At 36.2% G+C, this 22,647-nt stretch overlaps 2 protein-coding genes across 10 annotated transcripts in view; one reads left to right on the top strand and one right to left on the bottom strand.

Moving 5' to 3' along the window:
• Positions 1–4,539, bottom strand: part of LOC117602933 (uncharacterized) — a 39,337-nt gene extending 34,798 nt beyond the window's left edge. For 2 of the 7 annotated variants that reach the window (XM_076691255.1, XM_034321528.2), the window contains exon 1: positions 4,207–4,538. In XM_076691255.1, the coding sequence (XP_076547370.1) occupies positions 4,207–4,292 (86 nt within the window). In that variant the 5' untranslated portion in view covers positions 4,293–4,538. Of the gene's footprint in view, positions 1–4,206 lie in introns of all 7 variants that reach the window. The other 5 variants (XM_034321522.2, XM_034321525.2, XM_034321526.2 and 2 more) reach the window with 3 other exon arrangements.
• A 689-nt stretch (positions 4,540–5,228) lies between these two features.
• LOC117602941 (choline/ethanolamine transporter flvcr2a) lies at positions 5,229–22,109 on the top strand. Of its 3 annotated transcripts, XR_004581091.2 has the most exons (10): positions 9,714–12,064; positions 15,236–15,460; positions 15,773–15,994; positions 16,345–16,569; positions 18,029–18,170; positions 18,241–18,446; positions 18,529–18,632; positions 18,706–18,816; positions 18,966–19,332; positions 21,094–22,109. XR_004581091.2 is itself a non-coding variant. In XM_034321548.2 (9 exons), exons 2-9 carry the CDS (start codon positions 15,377–15,379, stop codon positions 19,225–19,227), a joined length of 1,356 nt encoding a protein of 451 aa, XP_034177439.1. In that variant the 5' UTR covers positions 9,714–12,064; positions 15,236–15,376; the 3' UTR covers positions 19,228–22,101. The 3 variants fall into 3 exon arrangements, 2 of the variants coding, with proteins under 2 accessions (XP_034177440.1, XP_034177439.1); XM_034321548.2 differs by having other exon boundaries at positions 18,966–22,101; XM_034321549.2 differs by lacking the exons at positions 9,714–12,064; positions 15,236–15,460 and adding an exon at positions 5,229–7,683 and having other exon boundaries at positions 18,966–22,103.
• The last annotated feature ends 538 nt before the right edge of the window (positions 22,110–22,647 follow it).

The following is a 22,647-nucleotide window of genomic DNA, read 5'->3' as shown; positions in this document are numbered from 1 at the left end:
GCTGTATGACTCTTTAATAACATAACGAAGACTCCGATGAAAAATTAAATAAAATCAAGATTATAGTCCTGTGATAGTACATGTCGCGCGAATAGAAATGTTTGGCAGTTGAAATATTTTTATCTCTACAGTATTATTATATAATATATGTATACTGTAATAGAATCATTCCAGCTTGACGACTGTTCGACATGTATTGAATGCAAATCACTGTAATTATTAACGGTACCAAAGATACCCGCTTCCGTTCATAATACTTTGACGCATTTTCCGCGTATGCATCTGTTCCCCAAATTGTCGCGACACGATACTTTTTATTACATTATTGAAGCGAATTTAAACCAAAGTGGCAAACCATTAATATCGGGGTTGATCTTGCACGACCTCGAGCGACCATCTAATTTTAGACAGAGTTCAGGTAAAATCAATGTCACCAAGTTTAATAATCGAGCAGTCGTGTCTTGACTGACCCAGCTGTATAGTTCAAAGGTTGCTAATAATGCCGACACGTTTGAGTTATTAAAAAATGTCGAATATCATCAATAGATATTTGCGTCTATCTACATTGAGCAAAATTAACCGAATAAGATTATTCTTGGACCCTATTGATTGCATAAATCCTTAAAATTGGAGTGGAAACAGTATAAGTACAATAGGGGTCGATCGGTTGGTGCCTGATTGTTAAGCTTCGAGTGCTCGTGTCGACTAATTATCGGCTCGGATCGGGGATAGTTTCATCACAGAATTACCTGATCTACTATCACCCCTTTCCCTAGAATTTTAATTCCCCTCTAAGTTAATACTCCTACGTGGCTCTGTGGTTCGTCGTCGCGGTTTACCTTCGTTAAGAAATTAACGACTTACGTCGTAACAATGCGTGCTCGTTAGACCCTGAGACACGAAAGGGTGTCTCGATATCGATCTATTCGCAACTGTTCGAGCTTGAAAACGAAGTCTGGATACAACGCAATCGCGTATCACCCCCTGCAGCACATTCGAAAGTTTTCGCCGGTAAATTAACTATACGTAACATTGTTACGAAATAAACGTAATACTGGAATGTTAGCCAACTTGTCGTGGCTCGAGGAACACCTATCCAATATTTTTCTTCTTCTACAATTTGTCTCTGTCGTCCTGAGATTAAGTTCCTTGTGTTCTTGGTCCTTTTTCAAGGTGCCAACTTGTACCATGAGGGTGAAATGTGACCAGAGTCCCATAAATTTAGTATGGAAAATTCTTAAGCTGGCAAGGATCAAATTAAGGTTTCTGGATCTCTTGGAGCTATAGCCCTCCTTGATTTAAAATTTTCTATTCTGAATTTTGAGTGAAAATTCGTTAAAAGATATGACTTGCTTGAATCCTTTGTACGAGTCGTTCGACATAGAAAATAGTATTTAAAATTATCACTTGTTCTAAATAATAATTAAATTAACTATTCCATTAACTTATCGTTACTACATAACTGGTTGAAACGAAAACAAAAGCTACTTGTTCAATCGAGCTTATCGTTTGAAACAGTGTATAGTTTGCTGATTATGAGCGACGACGACAAACAGAGGACATTTCTTAGAGTAACTTCGGTTAGACCTGTGTTGCCTTCGAACGCTTCGAGTACCGTTTAGGAAATCGGTGAGTTTTCAGTTTTTCTGTTCAACTTGTAGAGTATAATCGAAGAGAAGAGTTTCCGAGTTCAGTGTTATAGCGTTGTTAGAAATAATATTGGAAGGAGTATTTTTCGTTCGTTTCGTGTCGCGTGTTTGCCTGATTTCTCGTTGTCCCGGCATGTTCGAGGGAAATCACCGAAACGTAATTTACTCAGTGGCCAAAGAAAAAAGGAGAATGTCGAACGACACTCGTCAGACTGGTCAGAACAAGAGGGAGTAAATAAAAGCAAGCCCTGCATACCAAAGTTCCTCGTACACGTACATATTTTGCACGCGTACGAACATCTTCGTTTATAAACACAGCCATGCAAGTATGTGCATACAGGCTGGCGCAAAAATAGTCAACTTTGTTTCGAGATCATTTTGAAACTCAATTTGCTTTCGTACTTTTACTGTCGGAAGGAATATTAATCGAATGATCGAATCTGATTTTTGTGAAATGTTGTTATAGTGTAGTGTTTAAGAAAATACTGAAAAGGAATTTCATATATTGGGAAAATCGTGTTTGAAAGAGTAATTTAAAATTTAGAAAATCGGTATGAATAGAATCTAAAATTAAACTTAAATTTTTGCTGTTTAAATAATCCACCGTCTGAGAGTTAAATTTTGCCTTGATTTTTTTCTAAATTCAAAATTTTATCCCACAAATCCCATATTTCGATCTGGCTCCGCCAAATGGCCAATTATCCAGGTACCAAAATGTATTATTTTCTTTCAGAAATTACTTTTAACATCAATATCATCAAAATCAAGGTTTTGAAAATTCTTGCTTTCCCTATATCGCCATTTTCCCTATGAAAGCCTGATTTGATCGCGAGTGTACACGTATAGCTCGCGGGTCATAACGGCCAAAGATTCTTCCTTGAGGCCTTTGCCCGGACTACTTTGGCCACGGACCTGAAAAGCCTCGTTTCATATTGTAAAGAAACGAAGGAATTCCGTCGGGATCGTTAACACTTTCACGCCAGTTGTATTCTGAAATTGCATGCAATTGTTTGGCAACGACATCCACCATAACAATTAAATAAATTAAAAACTAGAATTTTTCAAGTGGAATCAAAAAAGTGAATTATTGGTAATTAGAGAGAAAATTCTACTGATTGCCATAGTGAAATTTCAACCATATGTGATATGACACACTTTATCACGTTAACTGCTTTGGTGAAAATGGACATCTCTATTAAGTCCCATTTAAATACTGCTTATCGAGGACAAGTTAATTTTCAAGTTTAAGTTTTCAGTTTGCTATCTTACTATCGCAATATTAATACTGTTCAGTTCAATTTCAGCTTTGATAAGCATTTCAGATACAGAAATAAAAGATACACTTAATTATTGTTGGTTGCAATTTGTATTCATAAAATAGTGTGTAATCTGTTTCAAAATCGAACGTACAATCGGAGGAAGTGGCGAGAGGTATTAGAGCATGGGAAAAAAAACGAACGATGATATCAAGGACATTTCGAAATTATTCTTCGTCTTTTTCTTAACGGACTTTGCACCTTTTGATGATAGCAAAAAGATAGCATACTGAATAGCCTAATGAATATGCACACGTCACCCGCAGACGTAGTTCTATTCATAAATTTAGCAGCAGAGTAATGCATCTAGTAAAACCTTGACGCTGATTATACAATAGATATCAGATAGTAAAATCAGAAAAAAAGAGTGATCATTTCTGTAATACGCTTCTTACATACCTATTGAAAATTACTGAAAGTAAATTATTTTTTGGAGCTTCGATGCATCTAGATGGCGCCCATTTTAGCGGGATAACGGTTAGGTTAGGTCAGGTTAAGTTAGTTTATTTGACAGACCAATCAGATTATAGACAAAAACCAAAATGGCGTCGATATAACCTCGAAAATACTCTAAAAACGTTCAGATTTACATTATAAAAACAAAAATCAATAATTCAGCGTGGAACAAAGTAAATTACAAGCAAAGCAAAGAATAATAATGTAGAAAATTAAATATTAACATCATGAATACATGGCAGCGGCTTTAAATTGCTAGAGTTAAGATTAATGGACTATCGATGTAACCATTGATAGCTTATCCGGTTAAGTTAAAAGTCAAGATTTACAGCTTTGTCAGCAGAAAATGGTACGTAAAAACGGGAATCGGACCGATTATATCGTCACGGTGATTAAACGCGATTTCTAAATTTTACGACCTCGATTACATTTGTACGATCTTCTAACACATAAGCAGCGTCTAAGAACAGCCTGAAGAGCTATTGGCTGTTTGAAGCGCATTACAAACAAACGAAGCATGCGTCTGGCTGCGTCACGCGCCATTAGCGACTATCTGTGATATCTTCAAGGCTCGAAAGTGAAGCTATTTTTTTTTTTCTTCTACCGAAGAAACTCGACTGGTTCCGTAGTAAATGGAGCAAACGTTAAACAGAGCGTCTAGGGAGCAAGGAAATCGATCGAAATTAATATTCAAGGCTGTTCGATCGACCTACTTTCAACCCTTTATTCAATATTTTGATCGTCTTCGAATAGTTTCTCTTTCGAACGAGACAAATTCGACTTACCTCTTCAGGACGTTGCTAAAGAGCAAAATGCAGATCGCTGAAGCGACACCAGCCGCCATCAAACTCATGCTAGGTGATATGTACATTTTTCCACTCGCTGAGCAAAACCTTTTTCAATTAATTTTAATCGATCCAAAAATCTATCCTTCACACTACGACGAGGGTGGCGTTTAATTGGAACTGATGGATCGAGAGGGTTGCTCCTTAAGGTCCATCTTTTGGTCGTTCGTGAAATGTCACTCAACTTGATAAGAGAAAATTTTAATCAAGAATGGAAGCGTACAGAGATTTTCACTTTTCCGAAATGATACGTGCGACAGACTTGAAACAAACGCTGTTAAGAGACTGCCGACTCTGTTGACTGATTCTGGCTCGGCAAGGTACGATGCGAGCGTTCCAGTTATCTGATATACAGTCGATAAGGCTGTAAATCGAATTCGGATGACGTCTATTTGACTCGATCGAGAATATGGTTGCTCGTTTGTCAGCTATCCTCTTCAGAGATGCTTACTTTCCATTTTGGTACTATTTTTGGAACATTCATGAACCTCGGTTATTTAATTATCATCTTATTAATCTTCCTTCCCATTGCAATTGTTCCGAAAATTATTGCACTGTTCTTTTTTAATTTTTGTATTTCAGCAACGAATCCATGATCGTTAAACGAATCTTAACTGCTCGATACTTAAAATTTGCTTCCACTTGTTTAGCAGCATAACGGTAATCGTTTCTTTTATTGTTTCACGTAACAATATGGTGATTTATCAATTTTTGACCTTTCCAAATTATCCATGATGCGAAACATCCGGAACAATTTGATCCCCGGAGAACAGGCGAATTTTCGATCCCGCCGTGTGATGTCGCGCAATCGCACACTTTTCGCGATCAAAAATCATTTGTACCGTTATTAAATCGGTAACTGGTGGTACCCACCGGTGAGATGTAAGCGGACCGCACGATAAGATTGAACTGAAGCAAAGCTAAGGTTCTCGTAGACACAGCCGTGCACCTTCTCGACATCCTCTCGTACCATACTAACGTGTTTATTACGTGTCGTGTAAAATCACGTTGCTTCGTTTCTTTTTGACGCGGCGGACGAGTAAATATACTTTGCATTACAATTACAAATTTGACTTACGTTCTGGGTTCTTTTCTGAAAAGAGGATCGTATCTCACTCGAGGCGGATCAATCGAATGACATCGCCAGTCATATTTTTGAATGGAGTTTATTCCGTGATGAAAATATCTGCTTTTAAATTGAGAAGGAGATAGAAAATCGTGCAGTTGAAAGATATTTCCTTGCGTTTCATTCGAGAGCTAAACTTTCAAAGCATATACAAGGATATTAATATAAAATTGAGACTCTCTCCATGGTCCGCCGTGTTAAGGGTTAAGTAATTTAAATTCTAGATCAATAAAAGGAGCAATTTCTTATCTACTCTTTCCTCGGAAAATCACAGAGAATTAAATCAGAATTTTCTGTACTTCAAGTTACTTATTCTAAGTAAATCAATTTTTCTCTTTCTGAGAAAAGAATTAGAGTTAAAGAAGATTCGAGTACAAGTTCTTATTTTATCTTCCTTGAGGAATACGATTCGTCTACAGAGAAAGTGTTTTAATTAGATTTCATTTGTAAAAGATTGATATAATATACAGAATCGTGGTTTCATTTCGAAGCGAATCAATTAACATAAGAGTCGTGATGAGAAACGTCACCTGAGAAAACGACAGAGAGAATGAAAAAACTGCAGCGTTCGTTATCTAACTTTTATCTGATACTTTGCGCCAACATTTTATCTACCTGGAACGTTTGCATACGTATATAATTAATATCAGGTGTTCAAATTAATTAATACCTTTAATATTGTGTCTTTTTAATAATTATTTCAAATTTCAATATTTTCCCGCATTATTGTGTATTTGAAAAGTGGCGCGAAAACACGATTACTGAAAATAAATCTTAAATTAACAAAAAGAAAAGGCAGAGAATTAATTTATACATCTAAATGGTAGTAAAAAGAATCCTTGCGATTTTATCGTTAAAGATAATTCTTGGTTCTCCTTGCACCTGCGACTGGCAGATACAAGTTCGCCGCGTTCACTCGGTTGCCTACTCTTAAGGCGCGTTCGACTAACACAGTCGGTAATCACCGACCAAAAACCGACAGTAGAAAACGACCACTTTTGGACACACATTCAAACAGATTACAAGACATTACTTAGACAAATTGCATCTATTGTACGTTCAACACGTAGACGGCCTTCACAGATTTCAATCAATTCACGATTAAGCAGAGCCGGTTCACCGATATCATTGGTCTAGTTCCGATTGTGCCAGAGATAAAGCTTCGCATTCCATTCCTGGAATCAGAAAATCTGCTTTTGCGTATTCGACAGCATCTTTTTGTAAAAAATTTATCCTTTTAAATCTTTTTAAATCTCTTTGAAGTATTATGATACAATGCCCTTGCATTGTTAAAAAGAAATATTAGAAAAGGAAAGAATTTTCTTAGGAAAATAAATTTTAAAAACTTATCTGATATATTTTATCACGTGCGAATTACCACCTGTCTTCATCCCTTGGTTCTTCGTTAGGACTCCTAATTTTTCATATAAAAGAAAAAGAAACCATTAGTCGTACAAAAAACTTTATTCTATCAGATTCCAACTTTTACATTCTATTCTATATAATAGACTCTCGTTATATTGCCACATGGCATAGTTCACGAAAATGATTCATTTTTCTGTTTTTCCCTGTCCAACTGAAAATTTGGAAGCTTGAAAAATTTCCATCCCTTCAGCCTCGTCTGCAGCACTATAACGAGAGCCTACTGTACATACACTCCACTCGTATATTTTCCGCTATCTATGTTATTTACCATCGCAAATAGTTGAGGTTATTAAAAAAAAAGTGAAAAGCGCATCGACAGATAATAGCTCGGATGCAGGAAAATTCGTCATCGGCCCGATATTCCGTCACAGTTCACCGCGCTAATCAAATAATCTTAAGCTGCTATCAGTTGGGTTGCGCGTGCTCGTTTACAGATACTGTGTACAATCGCACTTTCGTTTAGCGAAATTAATATACCAGTTCGGGTGTGTCTCTTCGCTAACCTGCCTGTCTTAACAATAACCTATGGATCTTGTAGCTTCGATCGGTTGATTAGAGAATAACGTGTTTCGCAACGGCACTGGGACACGTGGGACCCGATGAATCTGTCCACAAGCTCCGACGGAATCGATCGAGCGGTTGCAATTAACTTCCTCGGTTATTCGAGTCTCGAGCTTCGTCCGGGTTTGACGAAAAGAAGTTGTCCGCGAAAGGTGAACCGAGAGAGACGTAGGAAGAATCGAAGGATTCCTCGATCAACCATCATTCTGATAATCTGATAAATCATGAATCCAATCTTAAATCGACGAGAAGATGCGAATATTCTTCTAACCCCTAATCAACAGTCTCGTCGGGTACTAGCTGAGGTATGAATTCTTTTCCTTCCTATTTATTACGTCCGCCTATGATTAGATAAGTCTTTCTGTAACAGCGGGAATGTATTCTTGATTATTTGTTAGTTTTATCACATCACCAGCTATGTGTATCTTTGAAGAAACTTTTGCAATTTAATTTTCCTGTAGTACCGGCAGGGTAGATTTTTAAGTGTCCGTCTCCCTGTGCGAAATTCTCCCAATTTTTCAATTGGGAGATTGGAAAATTAGAAAATTTTCCAGCTCTAAGGTGGTACATTCTTTATTACGCGATTTTGAAAATTAGATTTAGGGCACCCATGGATGTTCGCCACCCTGGGACCAAACTCGCCCTCTCGAAGGGTTTTATAGATATCTCAGTAAAAGAGTTATCGCGATAAATCTGAGACGGACTAGTCATCTGGATTTGGAGTGTAATTAATTAAAATTAGGACCACCTGTGCGATTAATTTCCTCCTGAAACTTTTAGTCTCACTTCGCCCCTGGGAATCTTATTAAAATTTTCTATTTGACGTTTGACATTAACACATAGAATAACGCACAATGTATACCACGGATAAGGAAGGCCATTCGAAATTCAATGACTCGTTAAGCAAAGGAAGACGCGTTAGATAAATTATGCAGCTTCTATGGAAATCATTCATTGAATGGTTTCACGCGATTAATATTTATGGGATATGTTTGTACGCAGGATTACTCGTACATGTCTATGACAAAACGTTGCATAACTTAACATCTCGCAAGGTAATGTAGATAATGCTTGATCACTATTAAATGTTTCGCCAGTAAAGCACCTTATCTCATGCCACTTCGGCCTGTTTGGTTTCGCGGTTAGCGAGGCCCAATCGAACTCCAACAATAATTGTTTAAACACCTTGCGACAATATTGGAATATTGCTTCTGTTCTGGTTAAATAAAAAAACAAAGAATAAATTCCAGTTGTGGACATTTGAATAACATCCGATTGTGTTTTTCTTTTTGGACGAAATTGGTTGATTTATGTCGATATTTCTGTTTATTTCGTATCGTATAATTTATTAGGTTTCTAGTATATTCGGAATCGACGAGAATGATTCCTTTTTGATTTCTTATTGTATCGATGATATAATTTTGTTTTAATCCTCGAATGAAATCAAGATTTCATTGAAGTGATGATAAGAAGTGGACCCTTGTTCTGATGGAGAGGTTTATAAATAAATGAAATTTCGTGGAAAATTCTTTGTAGACGGTTGTTTTAGGCTTATCTATATTTATGGAAACCAATGTTTTATAAGTATGCTCATCCAGTTCTCCTCTTTTTCCATGAATATCCCCATGAAGAATGACAATGTAGGTGGAAGAGACTCCGCATAGGAATCTGGGGGCTCTATCAGAGCTTTACAGTCAGAATTTTAACAAAACAGTTTACGATATTGTTCAATAACGACTCCCACGACAAACTATCAATGCCATGCTAACGATGCAAAGTGGTAAACTGAAAAGATTAAATGATCATATCGTTACTAATCGTTATTACAGTATCCTGTACTACGCGCTATAACACAACAGATATTTTATACTTATCATTTATTGTAAAATTTTGAAATTTGTACCTGGCGCCCAGGGCAAGTGCCCGTTTGCTCGGTGATAGGAGCGGCTCTGTCTTTATCTGCACACCGCGGTTGTCAGCGTTTTAATTAAATATTTCTGGCTACCTAACGTGCACCCAATAGCAAGTTTTCATTATATTTACCGTGAAACAACAGCAATTAAAACGATTGTACAGTGTCTGATACGACGCGTCTATAGTCAGTAAAATTGGATTAGCGAGGATTTCAGCCACGATATTCTCGGAAGATCCTGTTTGCTCAGAGCATAGTATCACGATGCAAGCACGTTTCTTGCAATTACCACGCGCTGTATACCTTTCGACCAACACTTGTTGCACTTTATTTTTCATTAACAAATTCAGCGGCTGATAAAAAGTTCCCGATAAGCTGATGTTAAAGAGGGGAAACTCATCTCTATCGGTCGTGACATCTTATTTGCGCGATTTAATACGATCTTATGTTAGTTTTAATCCTGATCGTTCTCTTTGAAACAAAAAAGATACGTATTGTCTTTATGGACTTCTATCAACACGATTAATAGTGTTTTGCTGCATTTTTTTCACTAGGTGAATGAGTAATTTTTAACGAATCGAAGTAGAATTTTTATGACATTCGTCGGAGCAAGTTTTCTATTTGATATTTTTTACTGTGATTATTGGTACCATTTCGATACATTTACCAATACGCCTTTCTAATTACTATTTTAAATTTGAATAGTGGAGGGAAAATGTACTAACGATAAACATTTCTCTATTATTTTGAGTTATCGTGACATTTTTCAGTTAACGATAAAGGAAAGATACAGAATTAATTTATACATTTGATATTTGGAACACTGTTTTTTTTTTCGCGTTAACACTTCCATGTTACATCTGACAATCTGTTAATAGTAATCTCAGAGGACATATTGCCTGAAATAATTTGCACTCGATGAAAATGGTAAATTCTGAATTTAGGGATCTACAACGAGACATGACAAATTCTCCCCCTATTTTTAGATTGGTCATCGATGATGCCTCTGTTTAAATAGTCAATGATCGTATTATTCCACACGATTCGCCCGTGAAAAGTTCCATTACATTAGCGATAGCCTTGCAACAGGTCGCGTAGTATCGTCATCATTCAGCTACCATTATCGTGCAACGTGAACTTTTCCCTGTTTTCACAGTTAACGTTACTATTCCCAGCACGTGTTTCAATGTCACGGTTATATCTTGTCAATTAAAAACGTCACAGTCCATTATCCTGTGACGATTAATTAGATTATCGATTACATCGAATCGATGAATTTCAGCTACATCTATGGAACTGGATTACATGGAGAAAACAGCTGATTAAGAGCAGTCCCGTTTTTACGACAAGCTAACTCTCCTTATCCGTTCCATAATCAATTTCTGAGAATATGTTCATTTCTTATCTGCCGATGACACATTAATCATGAATTAATCATTAAACGGAAGTCAATGTTAATACCTTATCAACGAATGGCACTGTTTCAAATGAATTTGATTAGCGTTACGAATAGCGTAAAGATACGTCAAATTAATATTAATTTTCAAATGATATTACAACTCAGTCACTGTTGGATTAAGCGGAGGTCTAAGGATGTTATAGCCCTAGGCCCTGTTATGGTTTTTTTAAGACTAAATTGCAATTATCGATCAAAGGACCTTCAAAAGTATGATAGTTCTCGGCTTCAGAAATCTTAATCTGGGTCTGAATTCACCTGTGTGTACATATCTATACGTCTCTTATTCTTATATCGAAAAGTGTTGCCGTATCATTTCAACAGACCCAATTAACGAAAATGATTACAATTAATCAAAATCATCAAAACCAAATATTATCATGATTAAAAAAAACAAGAAATACATGCTGTTTGACACTTTTCGCGCATATTCATGTCACTGGGACAGACAAGCTTTTACGACCCCATCGCAGACTCAAGTCACGAAGTTCAAGTTCCCAAAAACTGAATCGCGCGATTCGAAAATCGACATTCGGGCGGAAAGAAAAGAAAAGGAAAAAAAAAAAAGAATAGTTCTGGGAACAATAGTAAAAAGACGGTGTGTCATTATCGCCTCGCTATCTCGATGGAGGTATTCGAAACATTGTGAATCTCGCGCAGAAGCAGTGGAGAGGCCGGGGCTATGCGCGAGAGCGCCAGTTCGTGATATCAGACGAAGGACGTAGGTGGTGGAGGAGCCGCGTCGAATCCATCGGATTTAGTTAATGTCCAGCGGTCCGTGGACGCGAATGTAACACCGGCTGTCGAGCCAGCCATGACAGAGAATTTTATACGCGTTTGAATTTATCGAACTTATCCTTCATCCTACATCCCATCATCCGACGGACCTCAAAGAGAGACCCGAAATCCTTGATCGATACAACTTTGTTTTTGCTCATACCACGTTTTTACCATTTTTTGTATTCTACGTAAAATCATTCGAAGGTGATTATCTTTCATTTTCACGATCGTTCGTTAAGAAGGTATCGATTTTTTTGGGGGGTGAAAATTTGATAACTCGCGTCAGCTGAACGTAACGGAACAGTTTGGAGAGTTCAAGTTAGGTGAACAGAGCGTAGTCACGAAAGCCACGTGGACTCGGCTAAACAATTTTGATCGCCGAGTTTCTATCGCGCGAATCACCGATCTTCAGGGGTTAGTGAACGATAACGTCACTTTATGCGACACGGTGAAGGCAGGATCTGCTTCGCGATCGAGAGACCCGTGTCTCTCGTTTATCGATTTACCAATCGACGTGATCGTCGTTCGTCTCCTTCAGGTAAGTCAATTTTCTTAATAGTATCTTCCTCTCTGCTTTTGGACGAGCTTTTCTCTTGGGGTAGAAGGTGATCGATGCGATCGAGAAGGATCGCGAGGCTCAAGAGTGAGATTTTAGGTAAAGTGGTTTGAAAATGAAGTTACCTTCTGAAATTAGGGGTAATTAATTGATCGATAGCCTATGTATGTTACCGAATCGTTAAGTGGAGGAAAATAGGATCTGGAGTGAAACTTTGGTCAAAGTGATTGGCAAATTGAGTTATCGTTTCAGATTGACAATCTATATGCATAATTGAAACGCTAAATGGGTGATTCCTCAATAAGACTTTGATTAAAATGTTCCAAAAATTAAGTTATCTTTTCAAATTAAGTAAAATTAATGACTTGATAACCTATGGGTGTTATTGAATTATTAATCGTGGGGATGTTCCATTTTTTATCAAATTAATTAATAAGAGTGATAGTAGTCCGAACACACTTTGTACCAACAGCCATTGGCGTAAGTAGGTAAAGTCCAGAATGGACCTGGCCCCCTCGCCACTCTAAAATTTCAAAGTTTCATTATCTAAAAATTCCAAATTACCACGACTCTAGAATTCCAAAATTGCAAAATTACAAAACTACGAATCCAAAATTTCTGAGAGATCTGACCCATTTTAGGTAAGTCTGAAAATCACCAATTAACGCGAAATAATTGAGCGATAGATTGGACACATTCGAATCGTATTGCCCTCATATTCTTATCACGATTAGCTTACAAAACATCGATTACGTTATACGAACAACCTTTAGTTGTCTCATAGCGTAAAGATCAACAAAACAAGCGTCGAATATTTTCATTGAATCTCGATAACTCTTTTAAAAATAACAACTTACTTCATTTTTTATTTAAAAAAAAACAAAATGTCGCTATCTGTAACTTGTTCTCAAAATTATATTATACGTTTAATTATCATCAAACGTGATTAATTTCATTCAATATTTATTCAACTGATTGGAATGTTTTTAATTTTTTAAATTTGCATTCATATCTGTATGGATTAATTTTTATTTGAATTATTTACTCGAATTTATCGAATTAATAATTAAAGATGAATAAGTTCGATGTTGTTGACGAAGGAGGAAGAATTTGGTGTTTCGATGTCCGCGTCGGATACACCGTAATCTTTGACCTTAAAACATCGAATTCCAGATGAAACTCGCGTCGGATCCGCGCCATCGACCTTCCATCGATTTTCTGTAAAGTATTTCCTTGTTTATTAGTCGGTGCGCAGCGCGTCGCAGCGCGGCGTTTCGAGCTTAAAAGCTTCCGACGTTTATAGGTTTTTAATCTTTGTACGCAGTTGTCTGACGCATACCTTTTGAGCCAATTAAATTATCAAAGTATTGAAACCGAGGCAAAAAACTGACGTATATTTATCTTATTTATTATTTTTTCCACTTATGCAGCTTCAATAATATTAGTTAATTAGTCTGAGCAACTAATTGCTTATTTGGTCTTCTTAAACGTGCTTCTTCTTGTATATTTTTAACAAGATGGTCCAAATGCATATTTTACCTTACCAGGGTTATTATTCACTTCAAGTACAATTTTATTGAATTTCTATTACAGATGATACCAATTTTAATTGACCCAAAGTATTTTTAATACTTTAACATTTATAAAATTATTTTTCTCAATTTACCTCTCATACATATTTTTCTTTTGACTTAGAAATATCGACCAAGCAACGCTTCTGTGGTATTCATAGCAATCCTCCCCGAGTAATATAATATTCTATCATGTTACATCTTCCATTCGTAGAACCTCGCCCTTATTTCCGGGTTACCTTTCATCTTTCCATCAAACTATTGTAATATGTTTATTAAAACTACAGACTTTATCTGACCACTGAAGCTATTGTTAAAATTTTGAAACTAGAACACGCAGTAATTATCTAACTTCTATTACCACTTGCTTTACATTGTTTTGTATTAATTTCTACCAACTTTATTATTCGCGCTTTTAATTTTAAAATAAATTGAAATGAACCCTTATTAAACAATTTTAACTCAATTAATAGTTTAAATATTTTATTCAAGGGGCGATTATATGTTAACCCTCGGATGGCGGACCATGGAGAGAGCGCCAATTTTAATTCCGCGTTTGATTGATATCATGATAAGCAATTAGCGAAGTCAAAGCAACCTGGTTAGAACAATAAAACGATTGATGAGACGTCAAAACCGACGATTGTCTTTAAAGCCTTTCGAATACTTTGATGACAGAAGGCTCAACAAAATGAAAAGTATCTGTCGGTGACAGTTGAATATCGAGAGGATTTTACGGTTTGATTTTCACAAATGCACGATTTTCAATTATCCATGATTCTTCGGTGATCAATAATCGATGATTATATAATCGTTTCGCGAACGTGCTGATACATTTTTCCAAACACGTAGAGAAAAACTTATTCGTACGCCTACCGGAGATACAATCGCGATACTTATAAATAATTCAGTGATTATTCACCTATAAAGATGTTATTTCTAATGATCTCTTTGAATACCGCTCGCGAAATTAAATGAGCCGTATTATTGTAACGTGCTTTTTCATTTTCTTTTCAAATACCTGGAATTTTAATGACTTTATCAAAGGCGTACTGCTTTCTACAATAATAAACAGCAACGCGAAACCTCTTTCATCTCTATTTATTCGATGGAAATTCTGTCTCCTGTAATAGTAAAAACTCAAAAATTTCATTACCGTCAGAAGATGGTTTCTGCAAGCTCCAGGGATTCGTTAAATTACTTTTTTATATACAAATTATTAAAAGTTGTACGCTTCAATTTACACGTAATTCAAATCCAAGAAGATATCAAGGGCTTTTGATTAAAAAATGAAATTAACAAATAAGGCTCAATCTGGTCTTCCTCTTTTTTGATTATCTATTCACCAACTAGAGAAGCATTGCTAAAAAAAGCTGCAACTTGTCCGAAACACTCGACCGGGTACTCTTTTTTTCCACTCATTAAGCTGGTAATTGGTTGTCCAAGTAACGAAGCTCCAAGAGGAAAGCTCGCCACTAATTGGTACTCAAAACCGAAGCTACCTCATTAAGATTTATCCTGGATCGATATCAACACAGCAGCGTCTAATCGAAGTATCTCCCTGTTCTTTGACCTTTTTCAGGGGATCAAAAGAAACGAAGAACAACCGAAGAGAATATTGCGAAAGGGTTTGAAGTGGTAGTCGGTGGGGTTAGCATTGAAAGTATTAAATAATTAATTCGAGTCAATCGCTTCAGCGTTCGCTGAGCTTTTCTTATAAATTATGGATCAAGGACAAGACACGAAAATGGTGAAAAGCACGGCTGACTACGCAAAGGCCATAGAAAGTGGCGTTCAACCGAATCAGGTGACTAAAACTTGCCGGTGGATGAAGTCTTGCCTGTGAATTTATCATTTAATTCCTCTGTACATATTATCCCTCGAATATATCAATAAATTAATTAGAAATAAACCGACTTTTGTGTGCGCAATCTGAATTTTCAAACAGGGCTAGGTTCAAAATTTCTTCAAAGATCAAAAATGATTTTAGTGGAATTTTAATTTAGAAATAATTCAGAATTGAACTGATTTAGGTAGCAGAAAATTTGAATTTGAGAAAACTCATATATCGGAGAATTTAAAATTGAAATTAACTAATTTTACAATTATTTTATTTCAGGTCCTCGAGACGAAGGTTTACAAGCGACGATGGCTGATCCTAATAATCTTCGTACTGTACAGTTCCAGCAACGCTATGCATTGGATCCAGTACAGTATCATAGCAAATATCATAATGGCGTATTACAGCGTGTCCAGTTTCTCAGTGGACATGACCAGTATGATATACATGATCACGTACATTCCTTTCATCTTCCCAGCTAGCTATCTGCTCGACAGATTCGTAAGTACAATAAACTGTTGTCGTGAAATTATCAATCGATAAGAAGAGAACAATTGTAGATATATTTTTCTCTCTATACTTTTCTCGAATTTGATTCAGCGAAGCGAAGCGTCTAGAGAAATCGGTGTAATTAATTATGCGTTGGTAGCTGATTTAATCTAAGGGTAAACAGATGGGACCAGATTGTCTTTTAATCTAATCTGTTTTATCCTGAGACATTCAGATCATATTTTTCGTCCTCGAAGGTTGTTGATAAGTTAATCCAGCAAAAATAAATGCATTTATCTCATTCAATTACTCAATAATTTGTTTACTTCTACTGAACGCAAATTTGTACTTATCGATTTCAGGGTCTAAGGTTTACTGCAATAGCAGGAGCAACTGGTACAGTACTTGGATCCTGGATCAAAGTGTGCAGCGTTAATCCAAATTATTTTTGGATGACTTTCGTCGGGCAATTTGTGGTCGCGTTAAGTCAAACCTTCATCCTATCAGTTCCAGCACGTTTGGCTGCTGTTTGGTTTGGTCCGGATCAAGTGAGCAGTGCATGCAGCATCGGTGTTTTCGGGAATCAGGTCAGTCAGAATTTCACCGTATATTTCTTTCCTAATTAAAGCTTTTGCCAAAAAAATTTGTCTGTAAATGCATTGTTAGCTTAACCCTCAGATGGCGGACCATGGAGAGAGCCCTAATATTGTAATATTGTACCCTATATTATTGCCATTTTCTACAAATTATGCTTTCAATATATAAAATTCTTTCGTTTAAAAATTATACATTTAACTTTGAGTTAATATCCTTGAATTTGTTTTGTAAGTTTGGGCCTCAATTGAATCAAACTCCGGCTGTTCAATAGTTAAGCGAGTGTCATTCACTCGAAGAACGAGTTAACTCGTCTTCCGTAGCGATGATAGGTTAACAAATTTCAGTCTCGTAATGGATCTCGAGTGTACACTACCTGTCTGGTACACCGGTAGAATTCTAATTCGATGGACAGGGTCGTTGGTGAATTAAGCCGTGATTAGGTGGGAAACATAGTCGAACCGAGCACCCACGATTCATTTCAGGATACCAACAGGGGACCCGGGTCCCTATCCAGCAAATTAAACGAGTGTATTTCAATAGTGAACCGTCGCGATACACCCCTTGTTCATTGAATAATTCAAGGTGCTTTAAAACGATTGTTTTAAAGCAAGCAAGATTCTAACAAGCAAAGGAAATAGATTATTTATAAATATATATAATTCAACCCCTTTTTCTCGAATCCCTAACCGGCATACGTTTCTCTACGATCAATTGTTAAATCAATTGTTTCTAAATTTAACTCTTTTCTTTTGTTTACTTTCGTTTCCATTACACAATGCATCCCTCTTTAGTTCTGTTATTTTTTCTTCCTAATTGGATCGTTTGAACATTCGAGAATTTATCAGATCTTTCCGTCTCTTAAAATTGTATCACGATTCTTACTTCCGTGTCGTTAAGGTTTTTATCCCAAAAATTTGTCTCTAAATGCGTTTTTCGGTTCACCCTTGGATAACGGACCATGGAGAGAGCCCCAATGTAATTTTAACCCTTTGCACTCGGATGGTCCCCTCTTGGGAGACAGTGCCACTGCGAAGAAAATAAATCGTGATATTACAAATAAATAGGGAACATTATTCTGTCGCAACCGGAGCTATCATTAATAAAACGTAGGCGATAAAAGTGTGCATACGATACTTAAAGTGCAATGCTGAAAATTACAAAATTGAACGATTGGATTGACCTTGTCGACGATGGTGTTCTCGTAACACCATAGAAGCCTGTCACGCTTCTCTGAAGCTTCGCAATAGCGGAACTCTCACCGGAATCGTCCGTGATGAGCTGAAAAGAATAATGATCTCTTACTTCCTTGAAATTATAATAATGAACGTTCAGCGTCTTATCCAAACGATACTGATTCCATTGCGAATTCCCGATGTTTACACAGATTTATGACCGAAAAACATTCACGATTCTTTCATGGAACTAACAAAAATTCAAATTAAATTGCAGCTGGGAATAGCCATGGGCTTTCTGTTTCCACCGATGCTGGTCCCAAACAGCGTCGATCACAATGTGATTGGACGTGGCTTGCAAATCATGTTCTACATTGTGGCTATTTTTGCCACGACCATTTTAATCCTTATACTTATATGTAAGTACACTCTTAATCCATTTAAAATCAAATTTTTATTTACTTGGTGTATTCGTGAACTTTGTTTCAGTTTTCAAAGCTGAACCACCTATGCCTCCTAGTCCAGCCCAGGCAGTGCAGAGAGAAACAGAATCTACAGGAACCTTCTTGGAATCTGTTAAAAAGCTAGTCACTAACGTTGGTTACTTGTTGCTGTTGTTCAGCTATGGTATCAATATTGGAGTTTTCTATGCCATTAGCACTCTTCTCAATCAGATAGTGCTTGAACATTTCCCAGTGAGCACTTAGATTCTTTCAATTTAAAACTTAATTCATCCTTATTCAATTGATTGTTAATGAATATGTGGGATATTTTCAGCATCATGAAAAAGATGCTGGAAGGATTGGTTTAACTATAATTTGTGCTGGAATGTTGGGCTCTGTGGTGTGTGGTATTGTTTTGGATAAAGCACACAAATTCAAGTGAGTGAATCTTACTATGGAATCTTTTATATCCTCAAAATTAGATCATTGAATGTTTTTTATACTTTCACAGGGAGACAACATTGGGAGTATATCTTTTTTCTTTCCTTGGAATGATTATATTCACGTTCACTCTAGACAGTGGTCGAATATACGTCACTTACATAACAGCTGGCCTGTTGGGGTAAGTTTAAAAGATTCCTTTAGGAAATATATCTAGAAACATTTATTCAGCTGTATTCAGTAGTCACTTCCTTGTACAATACATTATAATTTTATCTTGAGGGAATTTGTGAATCAATTTTTCACATATTAAATTCAATCTTCGTTTAGATTCTTCATGACTGGTTATTTACCAGTGGGCTTCGAATTCGCTGCGGAGTTGACATACCCGGAACCGGAAGGAACGTCCGCTGGTTTACTAAACGCAGTTTGTCAAGTGTTTGGTATCACCTTCACGAGCCTCTACGGTTGCGCCCTGAACGCTTGGGGTAATTTCTGGGCGAATATTGGCCTTTGCATCACGCTCGCCGTCGGTTGCTTCATCACAACCATCATTCCTAATGATCTTCGAAGGCAGAAAGCCAAGTTTTAAGCGTCGTTCTTCCGTTTATGATCCGACATACAAATTAAGAAGAATCATCTCTTTGTAGTCTCCGCAAAAGACCTTCTAAGTGGAAGGATAAGTAAATTGCAAAAGGTAAAAAGAAAGATGAACCATTAAATTCAAGATAATTAGATTACTAATGGAAAGAATATTTTCTGAGAAAGTCCGATGAGTTCTTTTGGACTTCGTAGCCATTTTTTTCGTTGCTATTATAGTGAAGATTCGTTCATGTCGTGTTCGTGTCGCGACTCGTGTAGAATAGTTAGATAAGTAGATAACGTTGGGCATGGTTCGAGATCTGAATTTCAGTTGGAATATTCCACGAGGCTACTATATTTTCGAATGATACTTCCACTAGGAATCATTAAATCTCTGACGTCACAGAACGTATCGTTATTAAATCATTCAAACTGTAATGAGTCTGCAACATTGTGGAAGGTTTCCATAGCGTTCAGATATCACCTGTACATTCCAGTGTCGCGTTTAGAGCGCAGAAAAATAGAACACTAAGGAAATTTAAGGTTTTAAGGCTAAGAAAATTTCGTTCCAGTATTCATGTAGTCAAAGGATTCAGAGAAGAAGCGAAACATCTGTAGTCACTTGTTTCCTGTAAATATCAGTATTATAGTCTCCTTAGACCCTGATGATTTATTTAGCAAATTGTCCAACACAGGAACGCGTTTAGACACTGCTTTTACACTCTAAAGACTCGAACAATGCGACTCCAGATAAAAGGACCTCAGGTTCTCGAAGTTGCCGTTAAGAATGAAAGTCAGTCTGCGATGAAGAAGTCAGAATGCGCTTAGAATAGTCTTAGGAATAGTCTTTTACGAGCGCCAAGATGCGACAGAAACGGTGATATCGACAATAATAATACTTTTAGCGGTTAGAACCTCTCCAAGATGCTGTGCATCCGTTTAACTGATTCTCGTTACCTGTACGTGTTGTAAATTCTAGATGATAATCTTTCCTGTCCGATCTTCAGCGAATGAAATGATGCTCAGAGAGCTGAAGATTATGGTGCTCAATGAGTACAAGCCTAAGAAACGATTATGCTTCCTTGTTAGTTTAATTTATCATAAATTTCATGAAAGATTTAAACGAGTATTGTAAGGATAGATAGAGGAAGAATGTTTAAAATTTATCTTTGTGGATTTTATTCGTTCAAACTGATAGATACAAAGATTGTTGTTTGTGATATTTAAAACCAACGCCATAATCTCGAAGTTCGTGTCGCTTTTACTGTAAACGAGCGGCACTATCTCAATGGTCTTTCAATAAAATAAGATTGTATAAAGGAAAATTGAAGAAAACTATATTTTGATGAAGAATTTGTAGCAATTTGGCGATTCAGGAATGCGTGAGATAGGCAAAGCATTAAATTTACGAGCTAAGGATAAAGGCAGTACTGGATTAAAAATTGAAATATATTTTTTAGATAAAATTAAATAACATTTAATCGTAAAGAAAACGGGCAAGAGTCCAGAGAAATTTCATTCGACAATGGAAGGCTTATAACGGGGCCGCCCTGGAAAGTGGGGCTCGATAGAAATTAGGGAAGAGTAATTTAGTAAAGCTGTTGAACGCAGAAAATAGACCTTTCATTCGTTTTTATTAAAATCTATTAGTTCTACATGTGAAACTGTTTCTGAGAACACAGGCAATAATTGTTCACTTTGAATATTTTACAACGAACGATTGCGTTAATGAAACGATAATATCATTTCTACCTACAAAATGAGTATTAATGAACAATGTGGATATTTGAAATTATTGATATACGTACATACTATTTTTATAGCAACTACCATTTAAATATCTAAGCGAATTAATATGATTCCGTTATTCTCCTAGATCATTGCAAGCTTCCAAAGAAAAGTTTTAGCGCGGTTAGTCAATAAGAAGGGAGACGGGATGCAATCTGAGCTACAATGTTGAATGTTTTAAAAATGTAGATATATAAATTATAAAATGAACGTGTATGTTACGCCGAAAGCGATATATTTCCATATACAATGTTAAAGCATATCTTTCGAAACCATATCGAAAATTTTAAATGTCGTTGAACCATGTTGTACGAAATAATGAAAGTCTAGTTTTATGAAAACGATAGTTACCATTTTTCGATGTAACGTAAAGACAATATATAAACTGTTAACCCTCGTTAAATTTACATTGTAAAATAATCTGTTAAAAAGATTTAACAGATAAATTAATTAAAACTTGAATACATAACTTTAATTTCGACGGAATAATTGCATTAAGAATTCAAAATGGAAAGGAAAAATATAGCAGATTATTTTACAATGATGTGTAATTAAGTTTGCTGTATCAGCAATATTTTTTTATTGAAACGTAAACACGCTGAAATTTCTTCTATTTTGTTAAAGAGAAATTATAAGTAACTCTGCAATTTCTCCTTTATTCTGTCCTTTTATTGTTCAAGCAGTACATAGTTTTTTACTTCGACATCGATCGATACATTTTTGTAATAATTTACACATGAAAAGGAGAGGATAAAGCTAAAATTAAGAAGTCATTTTTGTGATGTGTATTCTTCAGTGACGCGTTTACGTTCATCTTGTAAATAAATAAATTTTCTCCATCGGACCCGGAGACTCAACTTTGCGCAAAAATCCATTTAACGTGTGGTCAACAGAAAAAAAGTATCTGTGATTGTTGACAATATCCGCTGTTTCATTAACGTCTGAACGTATAAAACAATAAAAATCTTTGAAGATTATAAAGACAAACACTCGAGATTGTCTCTATACTGTATATTATTATTAGCGTATAATCTTCTGAAAAAGGATAAAGAAATCAATACATTGATAAATATTGATGTTTATTACATTATTACCATTAACAAATGAAAATTAAACCAAACTCAAATACACTTAAGTAATTTGTTGCTATCTCCTTAAGTATTGGTTTCTTTCTTTATCAAAATATTAAATAACTTTATATGAATTATCCTAATTCTTCCTATTCTAACATAAGGTAATATTATGTAATTATTCTAAATTCAATGCATATCTATTGCAATCACTTTCATGGATCTTTTAAGTTTTGTAAAATACGTGTGCTCTTTCATGTATTCCTCTAGTATGAGACTTCATTTTCCTAGATCACTTCTTGAGGGCTCTTTTCTAACGTGAATATTAGGAATACATAATGCGAAAAGAGGTGTACACACCCTCCTTCACTTTCATGTGTTTCTAATGTCAAGAGACATTCTACTAGCAGGAGGACATGCCTGCGAAAGAGGTGTGCTTCACCTCTTTTGCTCTCGTATGTTTCTGATACTTAAGTTGCTTTGGTACCCGAAGTCCAGGAACTAGAACCAACTGGCTGTAACCTCTTTAATTGTCATCTTCTTGATCGACAGCGGAGGTCAGCCCTGGTGCC

Source organism: Osmia lignaria, chromosome 12 (genome assembly GCF_051020975.1).
Source record: "Osmia lignaria lignaria isolate PbOS001 chromosome 12, iyOsmLign1, whole genome shotgun sequence".
NCBI classification, from domain to species: Eukaryota; Metazoa; Arthropoda; class Insecta; order Hymenoptera; family Megachilidae; genus Osmia; species Osmia lignaria.
Note: the sequence above shows the minus strand (reverse complement) of the source record. Positions and strands in the feature narration are given on the sequence as shown.

What these genes read in the sequence shown, in the direction of transcription:
- LOC117602941 (XM_034321548.2), top strand. Translation starts at nt 15,377, where the DNA reads ATGGATCAAGGACAAGACACGAAAATGGTGAAAAGCACGGCTGACTAC. An exon ending in GTGGCGTTCAACCGAATCAG is followed by an intron (nt 15,461 to 15,772) that starts GTGACTAAAACT and finishes ATTTTATTTCAG; the next exon opens with GTCCTCGAGACGAAGGTTTA. An exon ending in TCGGTGTTTTCGGGAATCAG is followed by an intron (nt 16,570 to 18,028) that starts GTCAGTCAGAAT and finishes ATTAAATTGCAG; the next exon opens with CTGGGAATAGCCATGGGCTT.